This window comes from Lonchura striata, chromosome 1 (assembly GCF_046129695.1).
Source record: "Lonchura striata isolate bLonStr1 chromosome 1, bLonStr1.mat, whole genome shotgun sequence".
Taxonomy (NCBI): Eukaryota; Metazoa; Chordata; class Aves; order Passeriformes; family Estrildidae; genus Lonchura; species Lonchura striata.
This window is the reverse complement of record NC_134603.1, coordinates 102,780,690-102,803,047: the sequence shown is the minus strand read 5'-3', so window position 1 is coordinate 102,803,047 and position 22,358 is coordinate 102,780,690. Positions and strand designations below refer to the sequence as shown.

Below are 22,358 nucleotides of genomic sequence, written 5' to 3'. Positions count from 1 at the left end.
GCAGCAGTTCATGGGGAACTGTTTGTCCATGGGATGGATTTGTGTTAAAGAAGTTTGTGGAGAGCTGTCTTCTGTGAGAGAGACCCCACACTGGAGAAGGGGAAGGCCTCCTCTACCTGAGCAGCAAGAGAAGCAACATGTGATGAGCTGTCAATCATTCCCTGTCAATCAATCCCCATTCCCTGTCTCCCTGAGTTTCTTGGGTAAAGGAGGTAGAGCCCCAGAACGAGGAATGGATGGGGGAAGGTGTTTTTGAGATTATTTTATGTCTTACTATCCTGCTCTGGTTTGCTTATTAATAAATTCAATTACTATTCCAGATGTGAATCTGTTTTGCTATGATGGTATTTGGTGAGTGATCCCTCCTGGATCTTTTCTTAACCCATGAACTGTTTGTTATATTTTTTCTCCTCTGTCTTGGTGTGGAGGGAAGAGAGAGTGTGATTTTGTTGGGTACCTGATGTCCAGCCAGGGTCAATCCACTACACACATTTTTCAGCTAATGAATCCTTATACCTTTTTACAAGGCCAAGACTTAACAAAAGGAACATTCTTGTTTTGAGGGATCTTTTATGGGTTTTGTTTTCTAAATGACTTCTGGTCTCTTAAGGACAATGTCTGATTCTCCTATTCTAATTAGTATCTTGCCACCTGTCTCTCAAATGATAGTTCTTTCAAATGAGTTATAAAATTCCGGTGTGTATAATCCTAAAGTACATAACTACTGGGTGCTGCTTACAAGTATGAGTTTATAAGGTTTCCAGTGATTATCAGGGGCCATAGGGGCCATGTTTTGCTTATAGCCTTGTTCTTTTGTTTCACAGAATTTTTTTTTCCTATCAGTGTACCAGGATGTTACATGTCATTCACCATCTGACACTTTGTTCTGTTTATTTCTATAGGCAATTAGTCGTTACTTGCCAAGACGAGATCCAGTTCTGAAACCTCTCATCTATGAAATGGTCCTGCATGAATTTTTGGAAAGTGACTATGAGGTACTTCAGCCTGATGTATCCACACCAGTGTGTCCCATAGTTATTGCCAGCCAAATACCCTTAGCAGTGAAGAATTCTGACAGCAAATTCTCTGATGTATTCAGATTATCAGTGGACAGTTCCACAATAATGACAATATTTAAAAGTTGAATTTTAATTTTAAGATAATAAGTATAATGTTCTTCAGAGCATGCAAATACTGTGATTATTTAGACTGTATTTATCATTTATTAGACTGTTATTTTTAGGTTTTTTTAATGTAGCATAAGGGGTTGAGGTGATGCACAAAGCCTACAGCCTCTGAAAGAGACTCAGCTTCAGTAATTGTAATAACTTAGCCCTAAGGAGGAAAGATCCGTGTTCTGCGCTTTACATGTCTATGGGCACATGAAAGTTCCTTAAAGGTTAAGGACAGCAGGTATTATCTCAGAGCTTAGCTGAAACTCTGATGTTTTGAAATGCTCCTTAGGCCATTCTTACTATTTCTGTTACAATCTCTTATACTTTTAGGGGTTTGCAACCCTAATAAAAGAGTGGCCTGGAGATCTGTACAACAACACAATCATAGTTCAAGCTGTAGTGGATCACCTGAAGAAAGATCCACAGAACAGGACGTTGCTACAAACACTTGCAGAATTGTGAGTACAGTTTTAAATTCCTGTTACAAAAAGTAACTTAACTTACTTACTTAAACTGAACTTACACTTAAAATAGTGTACTGCAGTTTATCCATATTTGCTCAGCTCTCTTAACAGAAATCTTCTTTGCTGCAGTGTACAGAGTGTTAGCTTTCTCTCCTCTCCACTCTGCTGATTGCACAGCTTAGCAATCCTTTACCCTTCCTTGTAAAGTTCTCATTGAGTATGAAAGCAAATTGTCAAGCATGAGATTGGATTTCCAACTCCTCTTTCCAAAGTAAATAACTAGCATTCCTTTTCATGCTGTCAGAGGAAACCTCTCTTCTAAAGTGTGCATTTCAGAATTACCCATGTAAAAATAAAATGGTAGGGAGTTTTGCCCACTATTTAAGAAGCAGTGTATTTAGGTTTACTGCATGAATGGAAATATGTGACTAGAAAATGTGCCAAAACTGATCTGGTTCTTGGTCACTTCATACAGGGATAAAGCTATTTGATTTTGTCAGCCTGATCACTGTGTTATTTTCTTACTGCTACTTTCAAGAAGGAAGAGATAGTGTCTATTGCTATGTTACAATCTGCCAGAAAGTTTTAAGAGAACAATGTTTTTTTAGCTCTGAAGAGTGTTCCAATTGGTTTCCAAGAATTGAAGGGCTGTGAGTTGAAAATGGAGAATGAAAAGGCAGAAAACTGCAGGTCTAAACACAAATGAAGGCCAATAGAAACAGAGGTGAAATTAATGTTGCCTGATGTTTATTTCCCTTTAAAAAAAGGAATCACAGGTCTGTTTAGATACTTACAAAATCAAGTAGTATCCTAATGTCTTACATACTAGAGTATGTTTATATTTTATCTCATAAGTGACTTTTCTACACTTAAGTATGTAACATTACATGTATTATTATCCTGTTTTTATCAGGTACACTTACGATCAGCGCTATGGCAGAGCCCTAGAAATCTACTTAACTCTGAGGCACAAAGATGTCTTCCAGTTGATCCACAAGCACAATCTCTTCAGTTCTATCAGAGACAAAATTGTTCTGCTCATGGATTTTGATTCAGAGGTATAGTGATCCTAATGATTTTATATTCACTTTCCTCTAGATACAATTTAAGAGATTAAAAATAAATTATCTATAGATGATGATGGGGCAGAGAGTGTGTTTGCTGCATCTGGATACATTCTGAAATAAGGAAGATTGTTTGCCTAGATTGCAAAATAATTGACCCAAGGATTATTTTTTACCTTCATATTTCCATTTGTATTTCCTTTCCATTTCCATTTGTCACTCTCAGTGAGAAGAGTGTCCACATTATTTGAGGACATTGTCGTGAGTCTCAAGTCACAACATTGAATGTCATTTCACACAGAGTATCAATTTACCATGTTATTCTTTCTGTATTTTGAATCAAATAATGGTATTAATAAGCCAAAGAAAGGAGATAGTGAATTTTTTTAGGCATATATTAAATGTACTTGCCATTTTCCTTCCACCACAGAAAATTATTCTGCTTCTGAAAGTTTACAAGGTTATTAACCTAAATTCCAAAAATCAGGAAGTGTTTATTCCATGCTGAGTTCTATCTTCTTTCTTTCCAGCTGGCTGTAAAACCTGAGCAAATTAATTTTGGTGTGATCACTGGGAAGATAACCAAGTAGATCTCTTTTTTTCTGTGCAATAGTTGTTTAAGCACTGTAGCTAAAACATGGATCTCTGCTATTGGTGATTGTCTTTAGTATGCCCATTCTAAACTACATGGAGAAAAAAAAAGTATATATATTTTTTAATCCAATAGAATAAGTCATATCTGGAATCTGTGGTTTGGTATATTTTGAAAGTGAACCAAAAGTTTGCTCTTGAAAGAGGAAGCAGAACCTGAATCCTGGTGGCCACTTGGCTTACATGGTCCTGGTCTGCTTGATTAATGGTATTGGTCTGCAGGTAGTTTGGAGGAATCCAGTTGTGAGGCAGATTGAATTGTATGTTTCTTACATAGTCATCACCCTACAGTTCCCTTTTGAGATGGAGCAAATGGTATTTTTACATCGTTTGGCAGTGTCTTTTTGTAACTGATGGTGATCCAGTGGGCATACTTTGCCTGCAGTGTAGGTGCACAGCACGTACTGATATTAGTGAGGGAACTTAGGAGAAGTATGCTGGAGGAATACTCTGATGCTGTGCTGTCAGGATATGTGGGTGTTATGTAAATTGCTCTCTGAATTTCTGTTGCTGAAAAGAGTGGGTCTGTCCATCTGGCACCCATCAGTGAATAAGCATAATACTATATAGAGTGTAAGAAAATATGTGTACCTGTTACCTACTTGAATTCTCTTTCTCTGTTGTAGAAAGCAGTAGACATGCTTTTGGATAATGAGGATAAAATTTCTGTGAGTATAACAAGTTCATGGCATGGCAGTCCAATGCTAGCTTTTATTACCTGTCCTTTTTCCAGTCTTGCAAATGTGATGTTTATCACAGATTTGTTTTGTTTCAGATTGACAGAGTTGTTGAAGAATTAGAAAACAGGCCTGAGTTACAGCATGTGGTAAGTATTCCTGTATTCTGTTGATTTCAAGTTGAGCTACATAAAATCTTGGCTGGACATACCTTTTACAGATGTGTTTATCTTGTCAGAGTGCACCTGACACTAAAATGTCATTAATGATGAGAGACAAAGTAGCTACTTCCGCCTATTTCCTATTTAGCATGGCCATAGCATCTTCACTGTAGTTAAATGATCTTAAAGTGTGTACCTGTGATAATTTGATAACATAATACAGGTTTATTAACATCTCCTTATAGCATTGTAGGCACTTGTCTTTTCTGGTCAATTACTTCTTGCTTTTATTCCTCCTTTTTCCCTCCCAAAAATGGGATTGGTTGGTGGGTGCAGCTGTAAAATACATTTTGCTGATCCATTGAGAAAGTGAATTGTTTGTTTTCCTGCAGCTGTAACCTCCATACACTGTTAAATTGTTCTTGTTTTTACAGAATTACAGTAGCACTGTAACGCTCTGGCTTCACACTGCTATTCTAAAAGCTCCTCTTTGGTTTGAACATCCTGTCAGTGGAGTGCATAATATGTGACTGTGGATTTGGGCTGTATTAGAGAGGGAAGTTTAACTTGCTGCTGGTTACAGATAGGGCTCAGGTGTTCATCTGGTAAAGAGATGATTTATGGGCTAGAGATCTGATTATGGAAGCAGATACATGAAAAATGCGGTCCACAGCCCAGGAGCCTTGCAAAGGCAACTGACAGACTGTCAGTTTACAGAAGGGATGTACACAGAGGAAGGCAACTAAGATAGTGAATGGTCTAGAGGGGAAGCCATACAAAGAGCAGCTGAGGTCACTTGGTTTTGTTCAGCCTGGAGAAGAAGAGACTGAGAGGAATCCTTGTAGCAATTTACACCTTCTTCACAAGGGAAGCATCAGCAGGCACTAATCTCTTCCCTGATGACCTGTGACAGGACCCAAGGGAACAGCATGAAACTGTGTCAGGGGAGGTTTAGGTTAGATAGTAGGAAAAGCTTCGCCCACTAGAGTGGCTGGGCACTGGAAGGCTTCTACTCTGGGGAAGTGGTCACAGCATCAAGCCTATCTGAGTTCAAGAAGCATTTCAACAATACTATCAGGAACATGGTGTGGTTCCTGGGGCTGTTATTATTATGTGATTCCCTTCCAACTCAGGAGTTTCTATTATTCCATTAATAATATTGGATAAGTGAGTTTGAATTCTAATTCTTTTTTGATTCCTAGTATTTACACAAGCTTTTCAAAAGAGACCACCATAAAGGCCAACGATATCATGAGAAACAGATCAGCCTTTATGCTGAATATGATCGACCAAACTTACTTCCATTTCTCAGAGACAGCACACATTGCCCACTGGAGAAGGTAAGCCCCAAAAATCCTTGATTTTTATCAAGGTCCTGGTCTGTATAGCTCGTAGTCTTGTGAATTTCAAGCCGTGTCTGGTACTGCCCTCTACTGCCAATATGAGGGATCCTTTGAGTTTGTGACCATCACCTGCAGTTTGGTTTGCAGAGCTGATGACACCTGAGACTTTCCTCTCTCAGCTCTCAGGGCAGGAATTGATGGGTATTTTTAATGCAAAAGTTCTGACTACAGTTCTAACTACAACGTATCTACTCATAAGTGCTTAGTCTGACTGAACAGTAGGTTATGAGTTCAAGAAATTGACAATCATTTTGCCAAATCTAGGAGCTGTTTATGTTAGATCTTGAAAAACCAGCTGTAACTGTAGTTATTCTATCTTTTTATTGTAAGGCCATAAGTTTCTGATGAACAATATACACAATATACATCACTGAACTAACAGGGCTAAAAGTATTTTGTCTTTGTACTTTGCCTAATACACTTGGGGTTTTACAGAGTACCAGGTTTCCATCTTCTAATATTTTTATATTTTTTTCTATTTTCCTTCCTTGCTCTTTCTTGTCAAAATACAAAATGCATAAAGGTAAGGCCAATCTTGAGTTGTTTCCCCTGCTTGAATGAATGCAAAACAAATGGAAATTCTAAGTTTTCCAGTTTAGATGGCTCAGTATTATATTATCTGTATTTGTTGCTGTTAATAGCTGATCAAAGCAGACTTTGTGAAAGGGTGCCTATCCATATGCAGCCATTGTGACAACACAGTGGAGTAGTTTTTGAGTGTAATATTGAATTTTGTATTTTACATGGTTAACATTCTCAAGAAAACCAGTACTGTTCCTGGTACCTCTCTTGTTTTGCATGGTTTTGTCTAGTGGAAAATACGGTCTTGGGATTAGAGAATTGGGACTTGTTGAAACCATTACCTGAAAATAGTTTGCCTGAGAGGCTTCCAGCCAGAAACTTTCATCTACAATATTGGTTTACTTCTTTTTAACTTTCTGATTCTTAGTTTCTGTCTTATGTATTACTCATGTGATCATGGTTTTATGTATAAAACCTTACCTGCATTTTTTTTTTAGTTTTGAGGCAAATTAATTTTAGTTATTGCGCATCCAGCCTCCTATCTTTAGTGGCAGGTGGTGCAGAAAATTGCTGTGTGAAACTGATGTTCATTGCTGGCACTGCTTTGCTGAAGATATGGGCTATGAGCAAGAATAGGTGAGAGACCATATCATCAGCTTTTGGAAGGTGTGGTGCAATAATCACCAAAGTCAAGAGAGAAGAATGTCAGAAAAAATGTATAATTCTAACTTTAATGTTAAAATTTTAACATCTTTCTGTAACAAGCTAAGGAAGAGATGAAAAGATACTATTAATTCTGTAATTATACTTCTTACCATACATAACACTTCTTATGACATACAGATCCTTGTTCTAAGAAATTGAAGAGGGGACTAAGAATTTCCCAGTTACCGCTAATTTCAGTTTCTGTTAAGCAAGTTCCAACACAGTGTATAAACTGCAAAAAGCAATTTCTGTTTGAAAAAATCCACTCTTATTATTGCCCTAATGAAATTATAAACTCATCAAGAAGAAACAATTTGTGCTCTCTAGAGCACAATTTTGCTCCTCTCTCTCTTTTAGTCAAGTGCAGTTTAGCAAGCGTTTTGAAAATGAGCTGGAAGAGAAGTAGGAATGTTCCCTATTTTCCTCTAGAGGGAGCATGACAGTCAGGAAATGGCAGTATCTAGAACTACTGAATACCTGGTGCTTTGTAGTTTACCTTTTAAGTGGAGAGGAAAAAGAGGGCTGTCAGCTATGTATATAGCTTATTAGTATTATTCATACCTCCATTCACCTGAAGTATCTACTTGGTAATTCACTTACCTCTAGCCCAAAGTTTGTTGTCCATACCTCTGATCCTTACAGTAACCCTTCTGAAATAATGAGAATTGGAAGGAAACGTTAATTCCTACCTCTTCTTTGATTGTAGCTATACTTTATGTATTTAAAATTTTTATTTCAAAGTGTGAAGGTTGGTGAACAGTTGTCTTTACAGGAATGTTATGAATCTTGAGTTTGCTTTCTGTTTCCAAATTCATGGAAACATTCATTGCATTGTTTATGGCGTACCAGCCCTGCTGATTTCCTGTTACTACAAACCCATTGGTAATCAGTTTGGTAGTTTTTATAATTGTGGTGATTTCCAGCTGCATGCAGATTCTGTAGCTGATAAAGATACTTGGCCCTCAGGTCTTTAAATCAAATTTATGAGAAATGCTTCCTCCATATTCTTTCATATTTGTTATTTTGTATTGTCTTCTTGGTACACAATTTGAAGGGCACTCTCTCTCCTGAAACCATTCTGGTTACCCTGAGGAGATTTTCAGTCTTGTGTTACTAATGTTTTGTATTAACCAACTTTTGGAGGCAGAATAAAGATGTTGCCGGTAGAATTAAAGTCAGATATTGATGTAGTCCAGACTGAAATACCTGTTCTGTCCCCAGATTTATTCAGTCTCAGAATTTTAAAGAGAGTCATGGAAGTCATAGAGTTTCTCTTCTTAATTAGGATAAGAGGACTTGGCAGTGCTTATTAAGGGAGCCGCATTCCTGTCAAAATGAATAATGTAACTTCATGAAAAAAATCACTTCAAGCTTCTTGCAGCATTTATGATCAATAATATTTCATGTTGCATGGTTTCCTTGTATTCTCTTCTCTCTTCTCTTCCCTTACATTCAAGGCTCTTGAGATCTGCCAGCAGAGAAACTTTGTAGAAGAGACAGTCTATCTTCTAAGTAAGTAACGAATAAATCACTGTGATCAATTATAACACTTTTAAACTTGTAATAAAGTTTATAATGTGAAGATATGTTATCTAATATCTAAACCAAATAACACAATTTAGAAAATAAAGCACTGGATCAATATGACGTCTTAATATATTGTGTTACTATGTTTTTCATTTGGTGTTCTTCTGAAGTTCTGGAAGTGTTACAGAGGTTATAGGGAGTAAGTTGAGTGGGGAGGTATTTCTGATGCAATCTCCAAGAGATTAATAATACTGTTCGTTTTGAAAAGAGAGGAGAAATTAAACAAATGTTTTATTCTGAATACATCTCAGGAGCTTAGTATTATTTTTTGCTGAGATGAAAGATTTGCTTATATTGCTATCTTTTTTTTCCCATAAAATTAGTTGTAAATTAACTCCTTCAGCTGGCCAAGAAATCTACCTCTGAATGAGAAGCATTGGAAGACTTATGTATATGTTTATGTATTAGTCATGAACAGAATAGTAAACATGTTTTAAACAATCTCTGGTTCAGTAAAAAGAATATTTTGTGGACCATTTCAGTCCAGTGGAGAGTAGGATTTACTAATGATTTTATTTTAAAAATAGTTCATAATTTCTGCTTCCTCCTCCTGTTTTCTCTTATTTTTCATGGGTGTAAGCTGTGCTATATTTACCGCAAATTAAGAAGGCTCATGTGGGCCCTTGAAGATGGTATTTCATGTTATAATTTACATTTGTACACATACACACACTGCCCCTCATGTTAGATGTTGCTGAAGTTCAGAACCCCAAATATGACCTAACACATCTTTGACAAATCCTCCATGTCCCAATCCAGCAACCTGCTCCAAGCACTGGTTCATATTATACTGATTTGCATTCCTACATCTGAATTGACTAGACTTGGTCTTAGTTGAATTAGTTTGAGTCAACTTCACACTTACAAAATTCTTATTGAATGAGCACTGAACACTGATGAGCAATTAGCATTTATAGTCTCTTATTTTTACTTCCAGGCAGAATGGGTAATAGTCGCAGTGCCTTGAAGATGATAATGGAAGAATTGCAAGATGTAGATAAAGCTATTGAATTTGCCAAGGAACAAGATGATGGAGAACTTTGGGAAGATCTCATTTTATATTCTATTGACAAGCCACGTAAGTGGGACTGTTTCTGGGAAGCTTGCATGCGTAGAATGCTTTTGCAAATAAAGGATTGAATTATTCACATGTATGTTACAGAAGGTGTTTTTGTGTGGTCAGGGAGGTGTTATAGTTTGTTCTGTCCTAGTGTGCATAAAAATGTGCAGTAAGGCAGTGTGAGGGTATGATACACAATGACTACTTGGAGGCTTAACATTGAATAAGCTCTGCATAATTCTCTCCTTAATGACAAATCAAGGGGACAGTAGTGCTTTTAATTTAGCAGAATGAGACTTTATTTTTAGACAGCCTCAAAACACATTCTGCAGGTTTGATGAGTATTTTGTATGTTATTTGCTTCCCTTCAAGATTCTGAACATGAAAAGCCTATACCTTTCTTCCCTCAGTAAAAAAAAACTAATTTATTTTCTTTCTGTGTTACAAAGGTAAGATTGGTTATAATGAGTACATTTTGCCTTTCATTCAATTATATTAATAGCTGCTTCTAGTTAAAGGGTTAGATGGACTCAGAAACATAAGTATCAATGTTGTCAAGGAGGCAGATTTGAGGAAGTTCAAATTACTAAGAAAACAGAATTTTCTTAACTACCTACTCTATTAGTTTTTTTCTTAACTATCTTCTATTAGTTTTTGCATCCTCTTCTGGGGCTTTAAATCAAGACTGTAAAGTCTCTTGGTATTATTTTCTATTATCCCCCTATTTTCTGGGGAATTGAGAGTCTTGTAGAATTAGTGTCAGAATATGTATCTTTTCATCCCTTGGTTGCTAATTTTGAAAGGAAGAAGTGACCAGAATCTGTTAAACTTCAAGAAGAATGGCATTCTCAAATTACACATACTTGAATGCATCACTCAAAGTGATGCTACAGTCAGTGATATCTTTAGAGCAAAAGGAATTCAAAGCATACAGAATTCTCTCAGTAACTCTATGTAGCAGTTTCTGCCTATAAGCAGAGCAGCTCTGATATTCCTTAGTTGTGGGGGTTGAAGAAAACACACAGCATTGAGTCATCATTCTAGTGGGTTTTTTAGCCAGATGCTCTTCAAAGAGCAAAAGAATTATGTCACTCTCACCAATGTTTAGAAACACACTGAAATCAGGCTAGGTGCTTGAAAGTTTGTTTTTAAACCCTGGAACTGGGAATGGAATTACCACATAAAGTAGTTATTAGTAGTTAAAACTATTTGTTTGAGTGCTCTCTTTACTGAATCAAAATGCATTATTTACTTGTGAGTTTGTGCTGGAGACTCAGTTACCACTTTGCTGAATACACTAGAAGTTCTGTAAGTTGCCAGACTGTATCTTCCTCACCTTCCCAAAGGCTTGTATTCAAGTAAATACAGCTGCAAGAAACATACAAAGATTGTACAAGCGACTTAGTGTTTTCACTTAGTAGAGAACTGTCAAGTAGCTTGTCACCAAAGTATCCTTTAACAGCTATTTTGCTGGATTGTTTTTCTTAATTTCTTTGTCTCTTGGTTTTCACAGCTTTTATTACTGGTTTGTTGAACAATATTGGAACCCATGTCGATCCTATTCTTTTGATCCACCGCATTAAGGAAGGCATGGAGATTCCTAATTTGAGAGACTCACTAGTGAAAATTCTTCAGGACTACAACTTGCAGGTAGATGTTGCATTCTTCATGGGATACTAATTTTCAGGGAGACAGAAAACAGTCTTTGTCAATTAACAGCACAAGAAATTGCTATCGTGATTTGTTCAGTCATTGGTCATGGACACTGTGGGTCAATACAAAACTATGATAGAAATAGTGGAAATTTGCCAAGATTTTTTGATGGCTTCTAGCCCTTCTCAATGTCTTCCATACTGTCATAAGCCTGGTGCGTAAGTAGAACTGGAAGCATCTTGAGTGATTCAGCCTATTTACACTGCCCAGCTGTCCAGTATTGGAAAGTTTCATGACCAGTACTTCTCATTCTATTTCATATGAATGCAGAGGCAGAATGGAGGCAGAATGCAACATGCCCTCACTGAAACATTCATCAGGTGTTAGAGCCATATATTAAGTGTCATACTAACTGAAGGAAGATGAACTTTTAAAATCAAATTCATGTGAATGATGCAGAATCAGTTGGTTGAAGCATTATTCTAATAATGCCGAGGTTGTAGGTTCAATTCCTGTATTATGGACCATTCACTTTAGAGTTGGACTCAGTACTGCTTCCAACTCAGAATATTTTGTGCCTGTGTTGCTGTTTATGCATTTTTTAAAAAATTGACTGTTAACTGGATTATGGAAGTTCTTTCCCCAGCATAATTATACAGGTATGTGCAGTCCCCTGCATGATTGGTTCTGACACATATTTTGTAAGAACTTACAAGAAGCATAATTTTCCATGTTCCCTGTAAGTAGCCAGCAGAGTGTGTTGCATTGCATATTTTAAATCTCCCTGCTGCAAAAGGAGTCCCAAACTTGAATTCTCTGTATGGTGTTCTGCATTACTCTACTGAAAGATACAGATGCCTCCAGTGTGACTATGCAGAGTCCAAGAAAACGTAGCTCAGTAGGCAGCTGAAACTCTAATTTTCTGAGCCTCAAATATTTGTTCCCCATCTGCTCTTCATCTTTTAACATTCTGAGCTAATGGATAGACTCAAGGGTTACATTAAGGTCATGGCTGGTATCTTGCTAGGCCAGCAAAAACCCATATCTCACTTCAGGGCAGGGTTTAAGCCTTTCTAAGGCTTTTCCATTATTTTTTAAAATGTGAACTTCAGATTATGACTTTGGCTATTTCAAAGAAGCATTTTACATTTCTTCATCTCCTGACACTTGTAAATAGATACATGTTGCATATAATGCATGTTTTAACATTACTTCATGTTTTGACTTCATCAGGTGAAGTCCAAAGCTACTATCCTTCCAAAATGATACTAGCTAAATATTCAACAGTTGCATGTTATTCTTGCTGCTGTCAGTATCACCATTGATCCTCCTATTCCTGCATTCTCATGAACTCAAAACGTAATAATTGTTGTGTTTGCAGGCAGACTGAGAAAGTGCTGTAAGCATAGCTTCAGCTTTATATATATACAGAGTACATTGTGTAGCTTCAGACAAAGCTGATGACATCAATATGGTCATATTTTGGGGATGGAAATACAATTTTTTCTATAAATACCTTTAAACACAATTACTTTTGGATTAAAAGCATGTATTTAATCTTGAGAATGATATCTAAAATGATTTAATGTTAGCATTGAAATGATTTGTGGATTTCAAATTAATTGATTTTGAAGTAGAGTTGGATAGCTCTAGGGCTGAAATTTAGATTTCATAGGGATAATAGAAATTAGAGAAGCTTATTGTAATTTGTGCTTGGCTTTCTTGTCTGATAGTAAAAAGTATAGCCCCCAAAAAGGCAATATTTCATTAGAAAAATGTAAGTTATAGTTTAAAATAAGTCTGTTCTTTAAGTGGTATTGGCAACATGAAATGCACTGTTTATGAACAGATGGTATATCTACATTGAAATTTAGAGCTCTTATTGCTCACCAAAGCAGCCAATTTTATAGAGGGACTCAAATTTTATAGAAGGACTGTTTTTGTTATTGCTGCCTCATTAGCTGTTTTAAAGCCAGTCTTCAGTGTGTTTGTATGATGTCTGGTCATACCTCTGCACATGTTGTGTAGGTTCATGCTGAGAAGTCACTGGCCTTTATTTTGGCCTGGCACAACTCTGGCTTTTGGTAGAAACCTCTTGATGTGTAGCAAGAAGCATACCAGACATTTTGAACACACTCAGAAATACAAATTTCACTGGATTTTCTATATCTTCATTTTTTTGGATCTTGAGCTTTATATGCATGTAAGTTTTATTATTCTCATTTTCAGAGGCAAAAAGAATCTTGTGCTAGGATCCACGAAGGAGGAGCGCAGGTGGAAAGAGAACCTGCTGCTTGACTTGCAAGTCACTGCCTAACACAAAAATGATGCTGGTCTTTTCGTAATGATAGCTTCCCAAAAGATGTTACTGCTGTGCCATTACATTGTTTAATTGTGGGCTCCTTTTTCAAGCCCTGATAAGATTGTTTCATACCTATGTAAGCATGCAAATGCAAATTCCGTATTATGCTTTTGAGTTTCCGTACCAGTAAACTTTACTTAGGTGTGATGTGAAATATGGGTAGGAGTTAAAAGCAGTGCCTTTGACAGACTTTGTCTTTTTGAGAACAGTCCTTTCCATCCCAGCAAAACCAAGTAAATCAAACTGAGTGGCTACCAAAGTATGTGTGACTCACAGTGTGCATTAGAGAATCCAACAAGAAAGTGAACTAATGCAAATCAAATTTTGTTGTATTTTTTTTTAATAAGGACTTTTCCTTGAATAATTTTTAATAATTTTGGCAGATTGTAGGCTGATGGCTTCACATTAAAAAATTGCCATTCACTAGATTAAATGCTGCCACTGCTCTATATGCTACTCTAAGCTCACCTCTGCTTTGTGGTTAACCTTTGAAATATGGTCACTACCAACCAACCAAGCATAGCACTAAAAACAGAATTAGATATTGTTATGGGCAAAAATAAAACATAGATCATGTATGACTTTATTCTGCAATTCTGCCATGAGCTTAAAACTAAGCACACTTTGAACTATTCCCTTAAGCAGGAAAATAAGTGTTTTTTTGAATTGGGATTAAACCTTGAAGTGATTTTTTTTGGTTTTTTTACCCATGCAGATAATTTGTTTTGGTTTTATCTTTGACATTGCTTGAGTTAATGTATTAAAACCATAGTACCTAATCAAATGACCCTGATTGTAATGATGAAAGTTTATTTATTGCTGAATGCTGATTTTAGTGTATATACAATAACATATCACAAGCAAAAAGGTTATGGAGACAAGGACAAAGTTATAGTTCTTTGAATTTTAATAGGAGCATTTAACAAATAAAGTGTAGTCTGAAGCTTTTATATTGCTTCTGAGATCTACTATGTTGCTGTCATAAATTTGTAGATAAATTAGACAGGTTATCTTAAAGAAAAAACTGCCTACTTATTAGAAATTACACATTCCTAGTGCTTTTTTTACATGTAAATGAGTCACCATTCTCTAGGTTTCTAAAGCATTTTATCACACATCTCCCAAAAAAGTCTGATAGTAAAATCTCCTTATTTGTAGACTTGTGAGTTAATTATAAGCCTGTTGTGCTTTCCAAATGTATAAAATAGGTGTCTTTTCAGCTTTGGTTTGTATCTGAATGAAATGTAGGAATTACTTGTGGTATTGGAAGAGGCTTAAATACCTCCCTTGTTTTAGAAAGAAATGCTTCATTTTTCACCCTTTCTGTGTAATTTCTTAGAATAAATCCTTGAAAGATTTTGGTATTCTAAGACTTCTTTTCTCCTAGCTTTAAAATACAGAAGCAATTTGTTTAGATGTAGTACATAGAGATTTTGTGGTTTAGCCATTTTACTCAAACATTGACTTACTAAGTTTGCACTTTGAACCTGCAGTAACTCTGATGGGTAGCAGACATTGATCCATTCACAGAATTCACATCTATCCATTCATAACAGAATTTATGAACAAGCAGAACCCAGTGATAATCCAATGAATGCTGCTTGAAACATCACCTGGAAAAATTGTTAGGTTATGTTCCTGAACATAACTAAAAATGCTGTTGAGACACCTTGGAGGCATTAGAGGGTAGGTGGCAGCTTGCACAGGGGGACATGTGCCTTTTGGTTGTAAAGACTAAAAATTATGTGGTTTTAATTGTGGCAGTGATGCTGTCTGAAAGAATTTGAGAAACTTGGACCTTTTTGTGGGTTAAGCTGAATTGAGGCCTGAATTAATTCCAATAGTTTTGAGTAACCCTTTCAAATTAACTCCATACTGCAGTGCTTTTCTTTAAAGATAATGTTAGGCTTGATTTACCAATGTAAGTCAAGGCTGTTTTAATCAAATAGAATAGTTTATTATCTTCCCTAATGTAGCCAGAAAACAAACATTTTTGCTATAACAGTTTTGGTTTTATCAGTTTTCATTAATTTCATGAAATGCATTATTTCTGCCTAAAACTTATTTCTGTAGGTGCATGCTTTTGTTCACAATTACATGCCTTTAAAGGATAAATAAAATTCAGTTTCACCCTCAGTTCTGTTTCTTTTTGGAAAGTGGTTTCCAAGATCACAGATTTATGCCCATTGTCAGTTTTAACTAGTTCAACTTAACCTTAGGGTCCACAGTTACCTATTTCTCTCCCCTTTAATGAAGCTCCCCCTCTCTTGACTCAAATTCCCTTTCCTTTGCTTTCTGTAACTCTTAAATTATCCATTTTTGAGGTCTTCCAATAAATTTCTACAGAAGTGTTGAGAATTTTTTTACCATGAGAATAGACATTTTGCATTCTGCATTGTGATTTTTCCTTTTATATAATAATGGCTACTTATTGTATTCCATTTCTAGCAAAATAAGGTCTGACAGTCATTAAATGTGGTATGGAAAGATCTCAATGCTGTTTAAATAATGGGAGAAAGTGCGTATTTCTTAAAATACATGTTTTATCAGATATTTCTGTTACTCCTGGGTTTTAAGGCATCAAACAGGATTGAGGTTTTCCAGTGAGCTAGTGATGTCTATTGTTTCCCTCATCATTCTTCTTTCTTTTTAATGAATTTTTTCTATTAGCACACTGTATTTTAATTAAGAAATGCTAGGACACAGTTCCATATTCCCATTGTATCTTTGTTCTGCTTCTTTCATTTAAGATGGTCACAGCACCAAAGTTGTCAGAGTTCAAGAAACATTTAGACAATGTTCAGAGGCACTTGGTATGATTCTTGGTGCTGTTCTCTGTAGGGCTGGGAGTTGGACTAGACACAGTCTCATTCAGTTGTCCTTGCTAAAAGTTTCTTGTATTTTTTTCAAACCTAGCAACATTTTTCTTTATTTAGAACAAAATTTTACATTCTTTGTTGCCTTTGGATAAAGTTGGCAAGAGAAAAACATAGCCAGATTGTTCCTGAGATTATCAACAGATAAAAATGATTCATTTTCTAAGTGCTTGCCCTGTAAATATGCATTTAGTTGCTGGTGCTCTGAAATGTTTTATAGCTCAATGTTTCCAAAAATGGAAAAGTGTGATATACCTGTTGATATGCCCAATTTGAAATACTCACAGCGTTACTCAGTGTTAATTTTTTTTAATGTACTTCAGATTTGCAATCTTATCTGCTTATCATTCTTAAAAGTATGTCCTTATTACTTCAGAATGTGTATATGAAAAGGTAGAGTTTTGGACAGTGTCCATCTGGCTGTAAAATCCATTATTGTATTTATTCTTAGGTATTTGCATTAGCTGTATTTTGCACTGTCTTAGAATGCTCCTGTAATACAAATGATCAGAAGAAAGGAATAACATTGCTTCTTTATACCCATCTTTTGGTAGGGTTGGTCACATAATAATTGACTGTGAGTATCTTTGGAAAGCAGTTTTCAAAGGAATTGTTGTCTTGGAAAACAAATTTCCAAACATTAGTTTGGGAGGAGGAAGAAAAAATTCCAAAGTACTTAATGGGGTTTGTCATCTTTCCATACTTGCTGCATTAAGTATTTTGAAATAAGTTTCTGTGTAATTGTTATGCCCTTGCTTTTTCTGTGTTTCAAAACCATTTCAGGCAATGATAGGTTGAGCTAATGAAAAATACCAAATAAGTCAAAAGGGAGCTGAGACTTTTGCTGAAGAGGAATGAACTAGGGACCTTTTGTTAGTTGCATGGACATTTAGTACTGCTTATTAAATGACTTCTCAGCAGGATATATGTGTGAACAAAATATATTTTGAATTGCAGTGTTTATGAATGTCTTACGATTATCAAGTACCTTTTCTGAAGAAGACAAAAAAGATACAGGAAGAAGAATATTGAAATGGTTTGGGAATTAATTCTGAAGGGCACTGTATAAGTTCCTCTCTGTTGTAATTTGTTAACACCATCTCATAGAAAGACATTCATACTTATGATAATACTATTTCTTGATGTTTGATTTTGTTTTGTGGGGTTTTGGGGTTTTTTGGGGGGCTTTTCATTTAGATAGAGGTGATGGCAACACAAGGTTCCTCCTTTGCCTCCTTTATAATACCTTGAAAAGTTTTAAACATTTCTTGCACTCACTTTGGCAGCAAAAACAGAATGGTGACTTGTCAATATCGTTGATATGCCCATCTGTTAAACAACTGCTGTCTTTTATGTTCTTTGCACCAACAGATCTTGCTGCGGGAAGGTTGCAAAAAGATACTCGTTGCTGATTCTCTTTCTTTATTGAAGAAAATGCATCGAACTCAGATGAAGGGTGTTCTAGTGGATGGTGGGTACAGAGGAAACATGATGACTTTCAAGATTTTAATGACTATTTTATATAGACTGTTTATATACCTCCTGGCTGTCTGCTTTGGAAACTGGACAAAAGCCTACATTTTTTACCTTATCTGTAGAGTGTAGTAGGATACATGATGCTTTTCCCCTTCGCAAAGGAACTATTTGTATCTCAAAAACTACAAGACCCAGCATGCAGCTGTTTCTCTTGATCACTCTCTGCATAGCCAGTAATGTATTTTGTCCTGCAGTTTCTCTGTAAAGGCAAAAATGCTGTTTAATGTTAACATGGACAGTCAGATGGTAATAATCTGCAACCAAAGCAAAAGATACAAGAAGATTGTCAGAAACAGTTGAAAATATTTTGCAAGGTGCTAATGATGCATGTGAGCAGCACTGTAATTCACACCAGCTGAGTGTTAATAGCAAGAGACAAAAGCTGACAGGACAGAGTACCAGAGCTTCTGCTCCAAAATGTTGCAGAGATACAGCTACCCATCCTATGTTCCTTGTTTCAGTCTGCCTTTTGTCTCTTCAGCACTGATCCTAAACATCCTCAATTCTGCAGTTCTACTGTCATCAAATATTTATTTATTGTGTTGTTATTAGAAATGCTATTTCAGTATTGCTCTTCAATTTTTAATAGATTCTATTAGGCATCTTAAGTAAATGCTTTAGGACCAAGCTCCATTTCTGTAATAGCAGTATGTTCATACTTAATTTATTAAAAAGTAAACATGGAGTTTGTTAACAAAGCTTAATTTTCCTTTGTTTTTCAGAGGAGAATATCTGTGAATCATGTCTGTCTCCAATACTTCCTTCAGGTAGGATGCTTTTCGAGGAAAAAAAAAAAAAAAAAGAGGTTGTAAATTTTTTTAGTAGTATTTTAAGAGGAACTACTCTTTGCTTTTATTCGTAAAAATGTATAATATCTCTCGGTGATTGCTGTATAAATTTCAATCTCCTATGCAAAGCTTGCTTTTGAATTCTGACATGGGAGTGGAGTCTAACTGAACATTTTTTGTTGCAGTAAACCCAGATATTCTTTCTTATTCAACTTTAACTTCCTTGTTTTCTGTTTTGAATACATGGAATTCAAGGAAACTTTTCATTCCACCAACATACATATTCTCAAAGATTATTAGAACCACAAACCTAAGCCACCAAATCTTGTCCACCTCTGTTCGATTATTCACACTGAACTTGTAGACTGTAAAATTTTATGGAATGTATTTTTTGTCTGAATGGTGGTGAGTTCTTGGCTTCTGTCATGGGTGCCACATTTGCAATATCTTAAAACTGATTAGCATTTTTGCAACATCTTAAAACCTTCTAAAGTTAGTTTTGAAACTAGAAATTCAGGATGTTACTTCAGAGATGCACATTCTTCAAGACAACTGTAGTCCAGAAATACCAATGTAGTTGTTGGGTGCCTTAAAAAGAAACAGTTTTACTAAGAGACTATCTGTCATGGCCTGTTAAAGCAAGAATATGTAAGACGAAGCATATGTGCAGACATTTGTTTGTTTTCTAAGTGTTAATAGCCTGATAGAATCACTTAAATTTTATCTAGTTTCTACCATTTTTCACTTAAATAAATAAATAAAAACAACTATACTGGGATCATATGCAGCAATATACTGACAAGGAGAATCTGGCAGAGTTGAATGAGCTATTGCTTTGAAGTATGTGTGTTGAGGAAAAAAGAGCCAAAGTAGAATGCGAATGATACTCGTGAGTGAGATGGTTATTCTTTAGATATGTAGATGTTATATTTAGAGTTCTAATTTGGCTAAATATTCATATGGGAATGAAAACTCAAATCATGTACCTTGGCAGCTTGTTGCCAAATTTCAGGATCATGGCATGCAGTATAGGCTCTAGAAGTGCTCAGTGTTCTGGTTCTTTTCACACTAGTGCAAGAAATTTTCTGCTAACTTTTCTTCAAAGCAGCTGCATTATTTGATGGTAGCTTACTCTTCTCCCTGCCCAAATTTAGCATGTAGCATATCTTGAGATTAAAAATTCCTAAGCCACAGAAAAAAGTTTTTTTGTAACTCCATCACTGGCACACATTTCCTGAAACCGTCACTCTTAATGGTTGCTATGTATGAGCCAGAATAATTTGGAAATTATTTTGAGAGGTGTTACTTGAAGTTTCTCTGTGTATAATAGAATGTGAGCATATATTGCTGTAGCCACTAAATTATTTGTTTCATTGCCCTGTTGAATTAATTTATTTTTCTGTTTCCCAGATGCCTCCAAGTCCTTCAGTGTGGTAGTGTTCCACTGCAGACACATGTTTCACAGAGAGTGCCTCCCTGTATCTAACACAGTAAGGAATTAGCTTAGTATGTCTGACACCTTTGCCAAAAATAAAGTCACACATTTTCTTTTGTCAGCTCTGGAGAAAGGCATGGGTCTATAAGGAATTGCATGATTATAGTAATAACTTGTGATGATACCACATAGTAGTAGGTGACCAAGGAAAGGGAGTTTAAGGATACTGCAACTAAAGTTCATCCAATGTAGAAAGAAATCACTGCTATTTGAACAGTATTTTATCACTTTCTGCAATCTGAATATGTAATGCAACTCTGAGACATACAGGGAATACAGTCTGTCTAATTTTTTAGTTCTTTTTCATTCCAGCTTTAACTAAGCATACTCAAAGATGAGAATAAAGATATTTTCTCAAGTGAGCCTTATTAAATGATTCTGACCTGGAAGACAGAAATCAATCATTTCAGAGTAAATATTTAAATATCTTTGTAATCATCCTTATGGTCAAAACATTTTTTTCTTTGTAAGTTGTTTGGGGGGTTGGTTTGTTTGTTCAATTAATACAAAGGAAAAATAACTTCTAGATATAACAGGGTTCAAATATAGGAACGAAAGCATTCGAATGGTAACAAAATCACATAGAAAAATAAATTTAAGTCTTTAAGATTCTTTATCTATATCTGAAAATTAACATGTAGTGAAAAAATAGCTTTAGTGAATCACTTCATCTGTAAGTAAACAGTGCTTGTAGCCATATGGTACAACATGGATACCTAAATATGTTAGGAAAAGCTGAATGTATTAGATGATTTGTACAAGAAAGCACAACAATTAGTAAATATTTCTTCAATATTTGCCACAAATTTTATTGTGAGCAATAATGTAGAATTTGTCTAGCATTCTCAATTTTCTGGGGCAGGTGACTGGTTAGGTGGGATTTTTAAATGTTACATAGCTATTATATATATTCATAGACAGTATGTATAAATACAGGGATGTGTTCATGTAACAGAGCCAAATTTCTCCTGTTACACTATATTATGTGGCCTTAGGTGATCAGTCGTGTTACTGATATTTGGTTATTGGTGACAGACTGAAATGAAAACAGTGCATGCACAAAATGCACACAGAGCTAAACACAGAGTAACGATAAACACATCTTTGATGTCAAATGACAGTATTTGGGCCCTGATCTCAATTGTTGGAAATCTGTGCAGCATTACCCAAAGACAGAGCTGTTACTAAGGCATCCAGTGGTTATTGGAGCTGACCAAGTGACTTTACTCTCATCTTTGTATATGAAGATAATCAGTGCTGTTTTTCACTGTGTACTTTTCATTTTGTTGTGAGGAAGTTTGACATTACTCTTCTGGCAGGTGGTGGTAATACCCTTGGAGTGAGTGGTGAGTTGTGCTGCCCTCTGACATCAGAACAGCCTGCTTTACTATGGTTTTCTATATTGTCTTCCCTCACCTATCCATGACTGTGTTGATTTGGAACAGTCTGACTGAGCAGTAATGTTGAGAAGGGCATTAGCACTTTTCATTTATCTTTACACATTCTGATGTGCTACATTTCTCTGAGAGATTCCTGTTTTCTTTTTTGATTTAGGTATCTTCTGTCCAGTTCTGCAATATATGCAGTGCCAAACACAGGGGGCCAGGAAGTGCAGTCCTGGAGATGAAGAAATAGCAGTGCCCTAGTTCTCCATGTCAGTCAGCGACACCAAATCTGTTAGGGCCTTGCAGAGCCACTGTAATTTTCCATTTCTGTATATAATTTTGATTGTGATTTAAAAGTAGTTCCTGTATTTTATCCTGTTCATTGAATATTTTGGGTAATGAGAAAATGTGAAGATCTTTCTCTGGCAAGTCTTTGTTATGCAACTCATATGTCATGGTTCCTTTGCTCAGCTTGTTATTTCATTCTGGAACAGAAAAAAAAATAAATAAAATGGGAAGAAAATCCCACGCAATTTAGAGATTTGTGTTTGCTGTCAGTTAATGTGCTTTACAGTTTGGAATCACATCAGGCTTATGGTTGGATATTGTAAAGAAAAATGTAATTCCATTAATTCAGCTTGCCAGACTACTTCAGTCCTGATTTAGTCTATTAGGGACCTGTTTACCTTGAGACCCATAGGAGTCTGACTCCTTTCAGTGGAATTGCTACAAAACTTGAAGTTGTGTGCCAACTCATATCTTCACTTAAGAAATTTGTTAACTGAATTCCATAC

At 35.9% G+C, this 22,358-nt stretch overlaps 1 protein-coding gene across 2 annotated transcripts in view; it reads left to right on the top strand.

Moving 5' to 3' along the window:
• The window catches only part of VPS41 (VPS41 subunit of HOPS complex), a 108,026-nt gene extending 86,092 nt beyond the window's left edge, over positions 1 to 21,934 (top strand). For both annotated transcript variants that reach the window (XM_021546648.2, XM_021546640.2), the window contains exons 17-29: positions 903 to 995; positions 1,506 to 1,633; positions 2,553 to 2,697; positions 3,981 to 4,022; positions 4,130 to 4,180; positions 5,395 to 5,532; positions 8,280 to 8,334; positions 9,347 to 9,487; positions 10,983 to 11,119; positions 17,732 to 17,831; positions 18,619 to 18,663; positions 20,095 to 20,174; positions 21,734 to 21,934. In XM_021546648.2, the coding sequence (XP_021402323.1) occupies positions 903 to 995; positions 1,506 to 1,633; positions 2,553 to 2,697; positions 3,981 to 4,022; positions 4,130 to 4,180; positions 5,395 to 5,532; positions 8,280 to 8,334; positions 9,347 to 9,487; positions 10,983 to 11,119; positions 17,732 to 17,831; positions 18,619 to 18,663; positions 20,095 to 20,174; positions 21,734 to 21,814 (1,236 nt within the window). In that variant the 3' untranslated portion in view covers positions 21,815 to 21,934. The remainder of the gene's footprint in view (positions 1 to 902; positions 996 to 1,505; positions 1,634 to 2,552; positions 2,698 to 3,980; positions 4,023 to 4,129; positions 4,181 to 5,394; positions 5,533 to 8,279; positions 8,335 to 9,346; positions 9,488 to 10,982; positions 11,120 to 17,731; positions 17,832 to 18,618; positions 18,664 to 20,094; positions 20,175 to 21,733) is intronic.
• Positions 21,935 to 22,358: the final 424 nt, after the last annotated feature.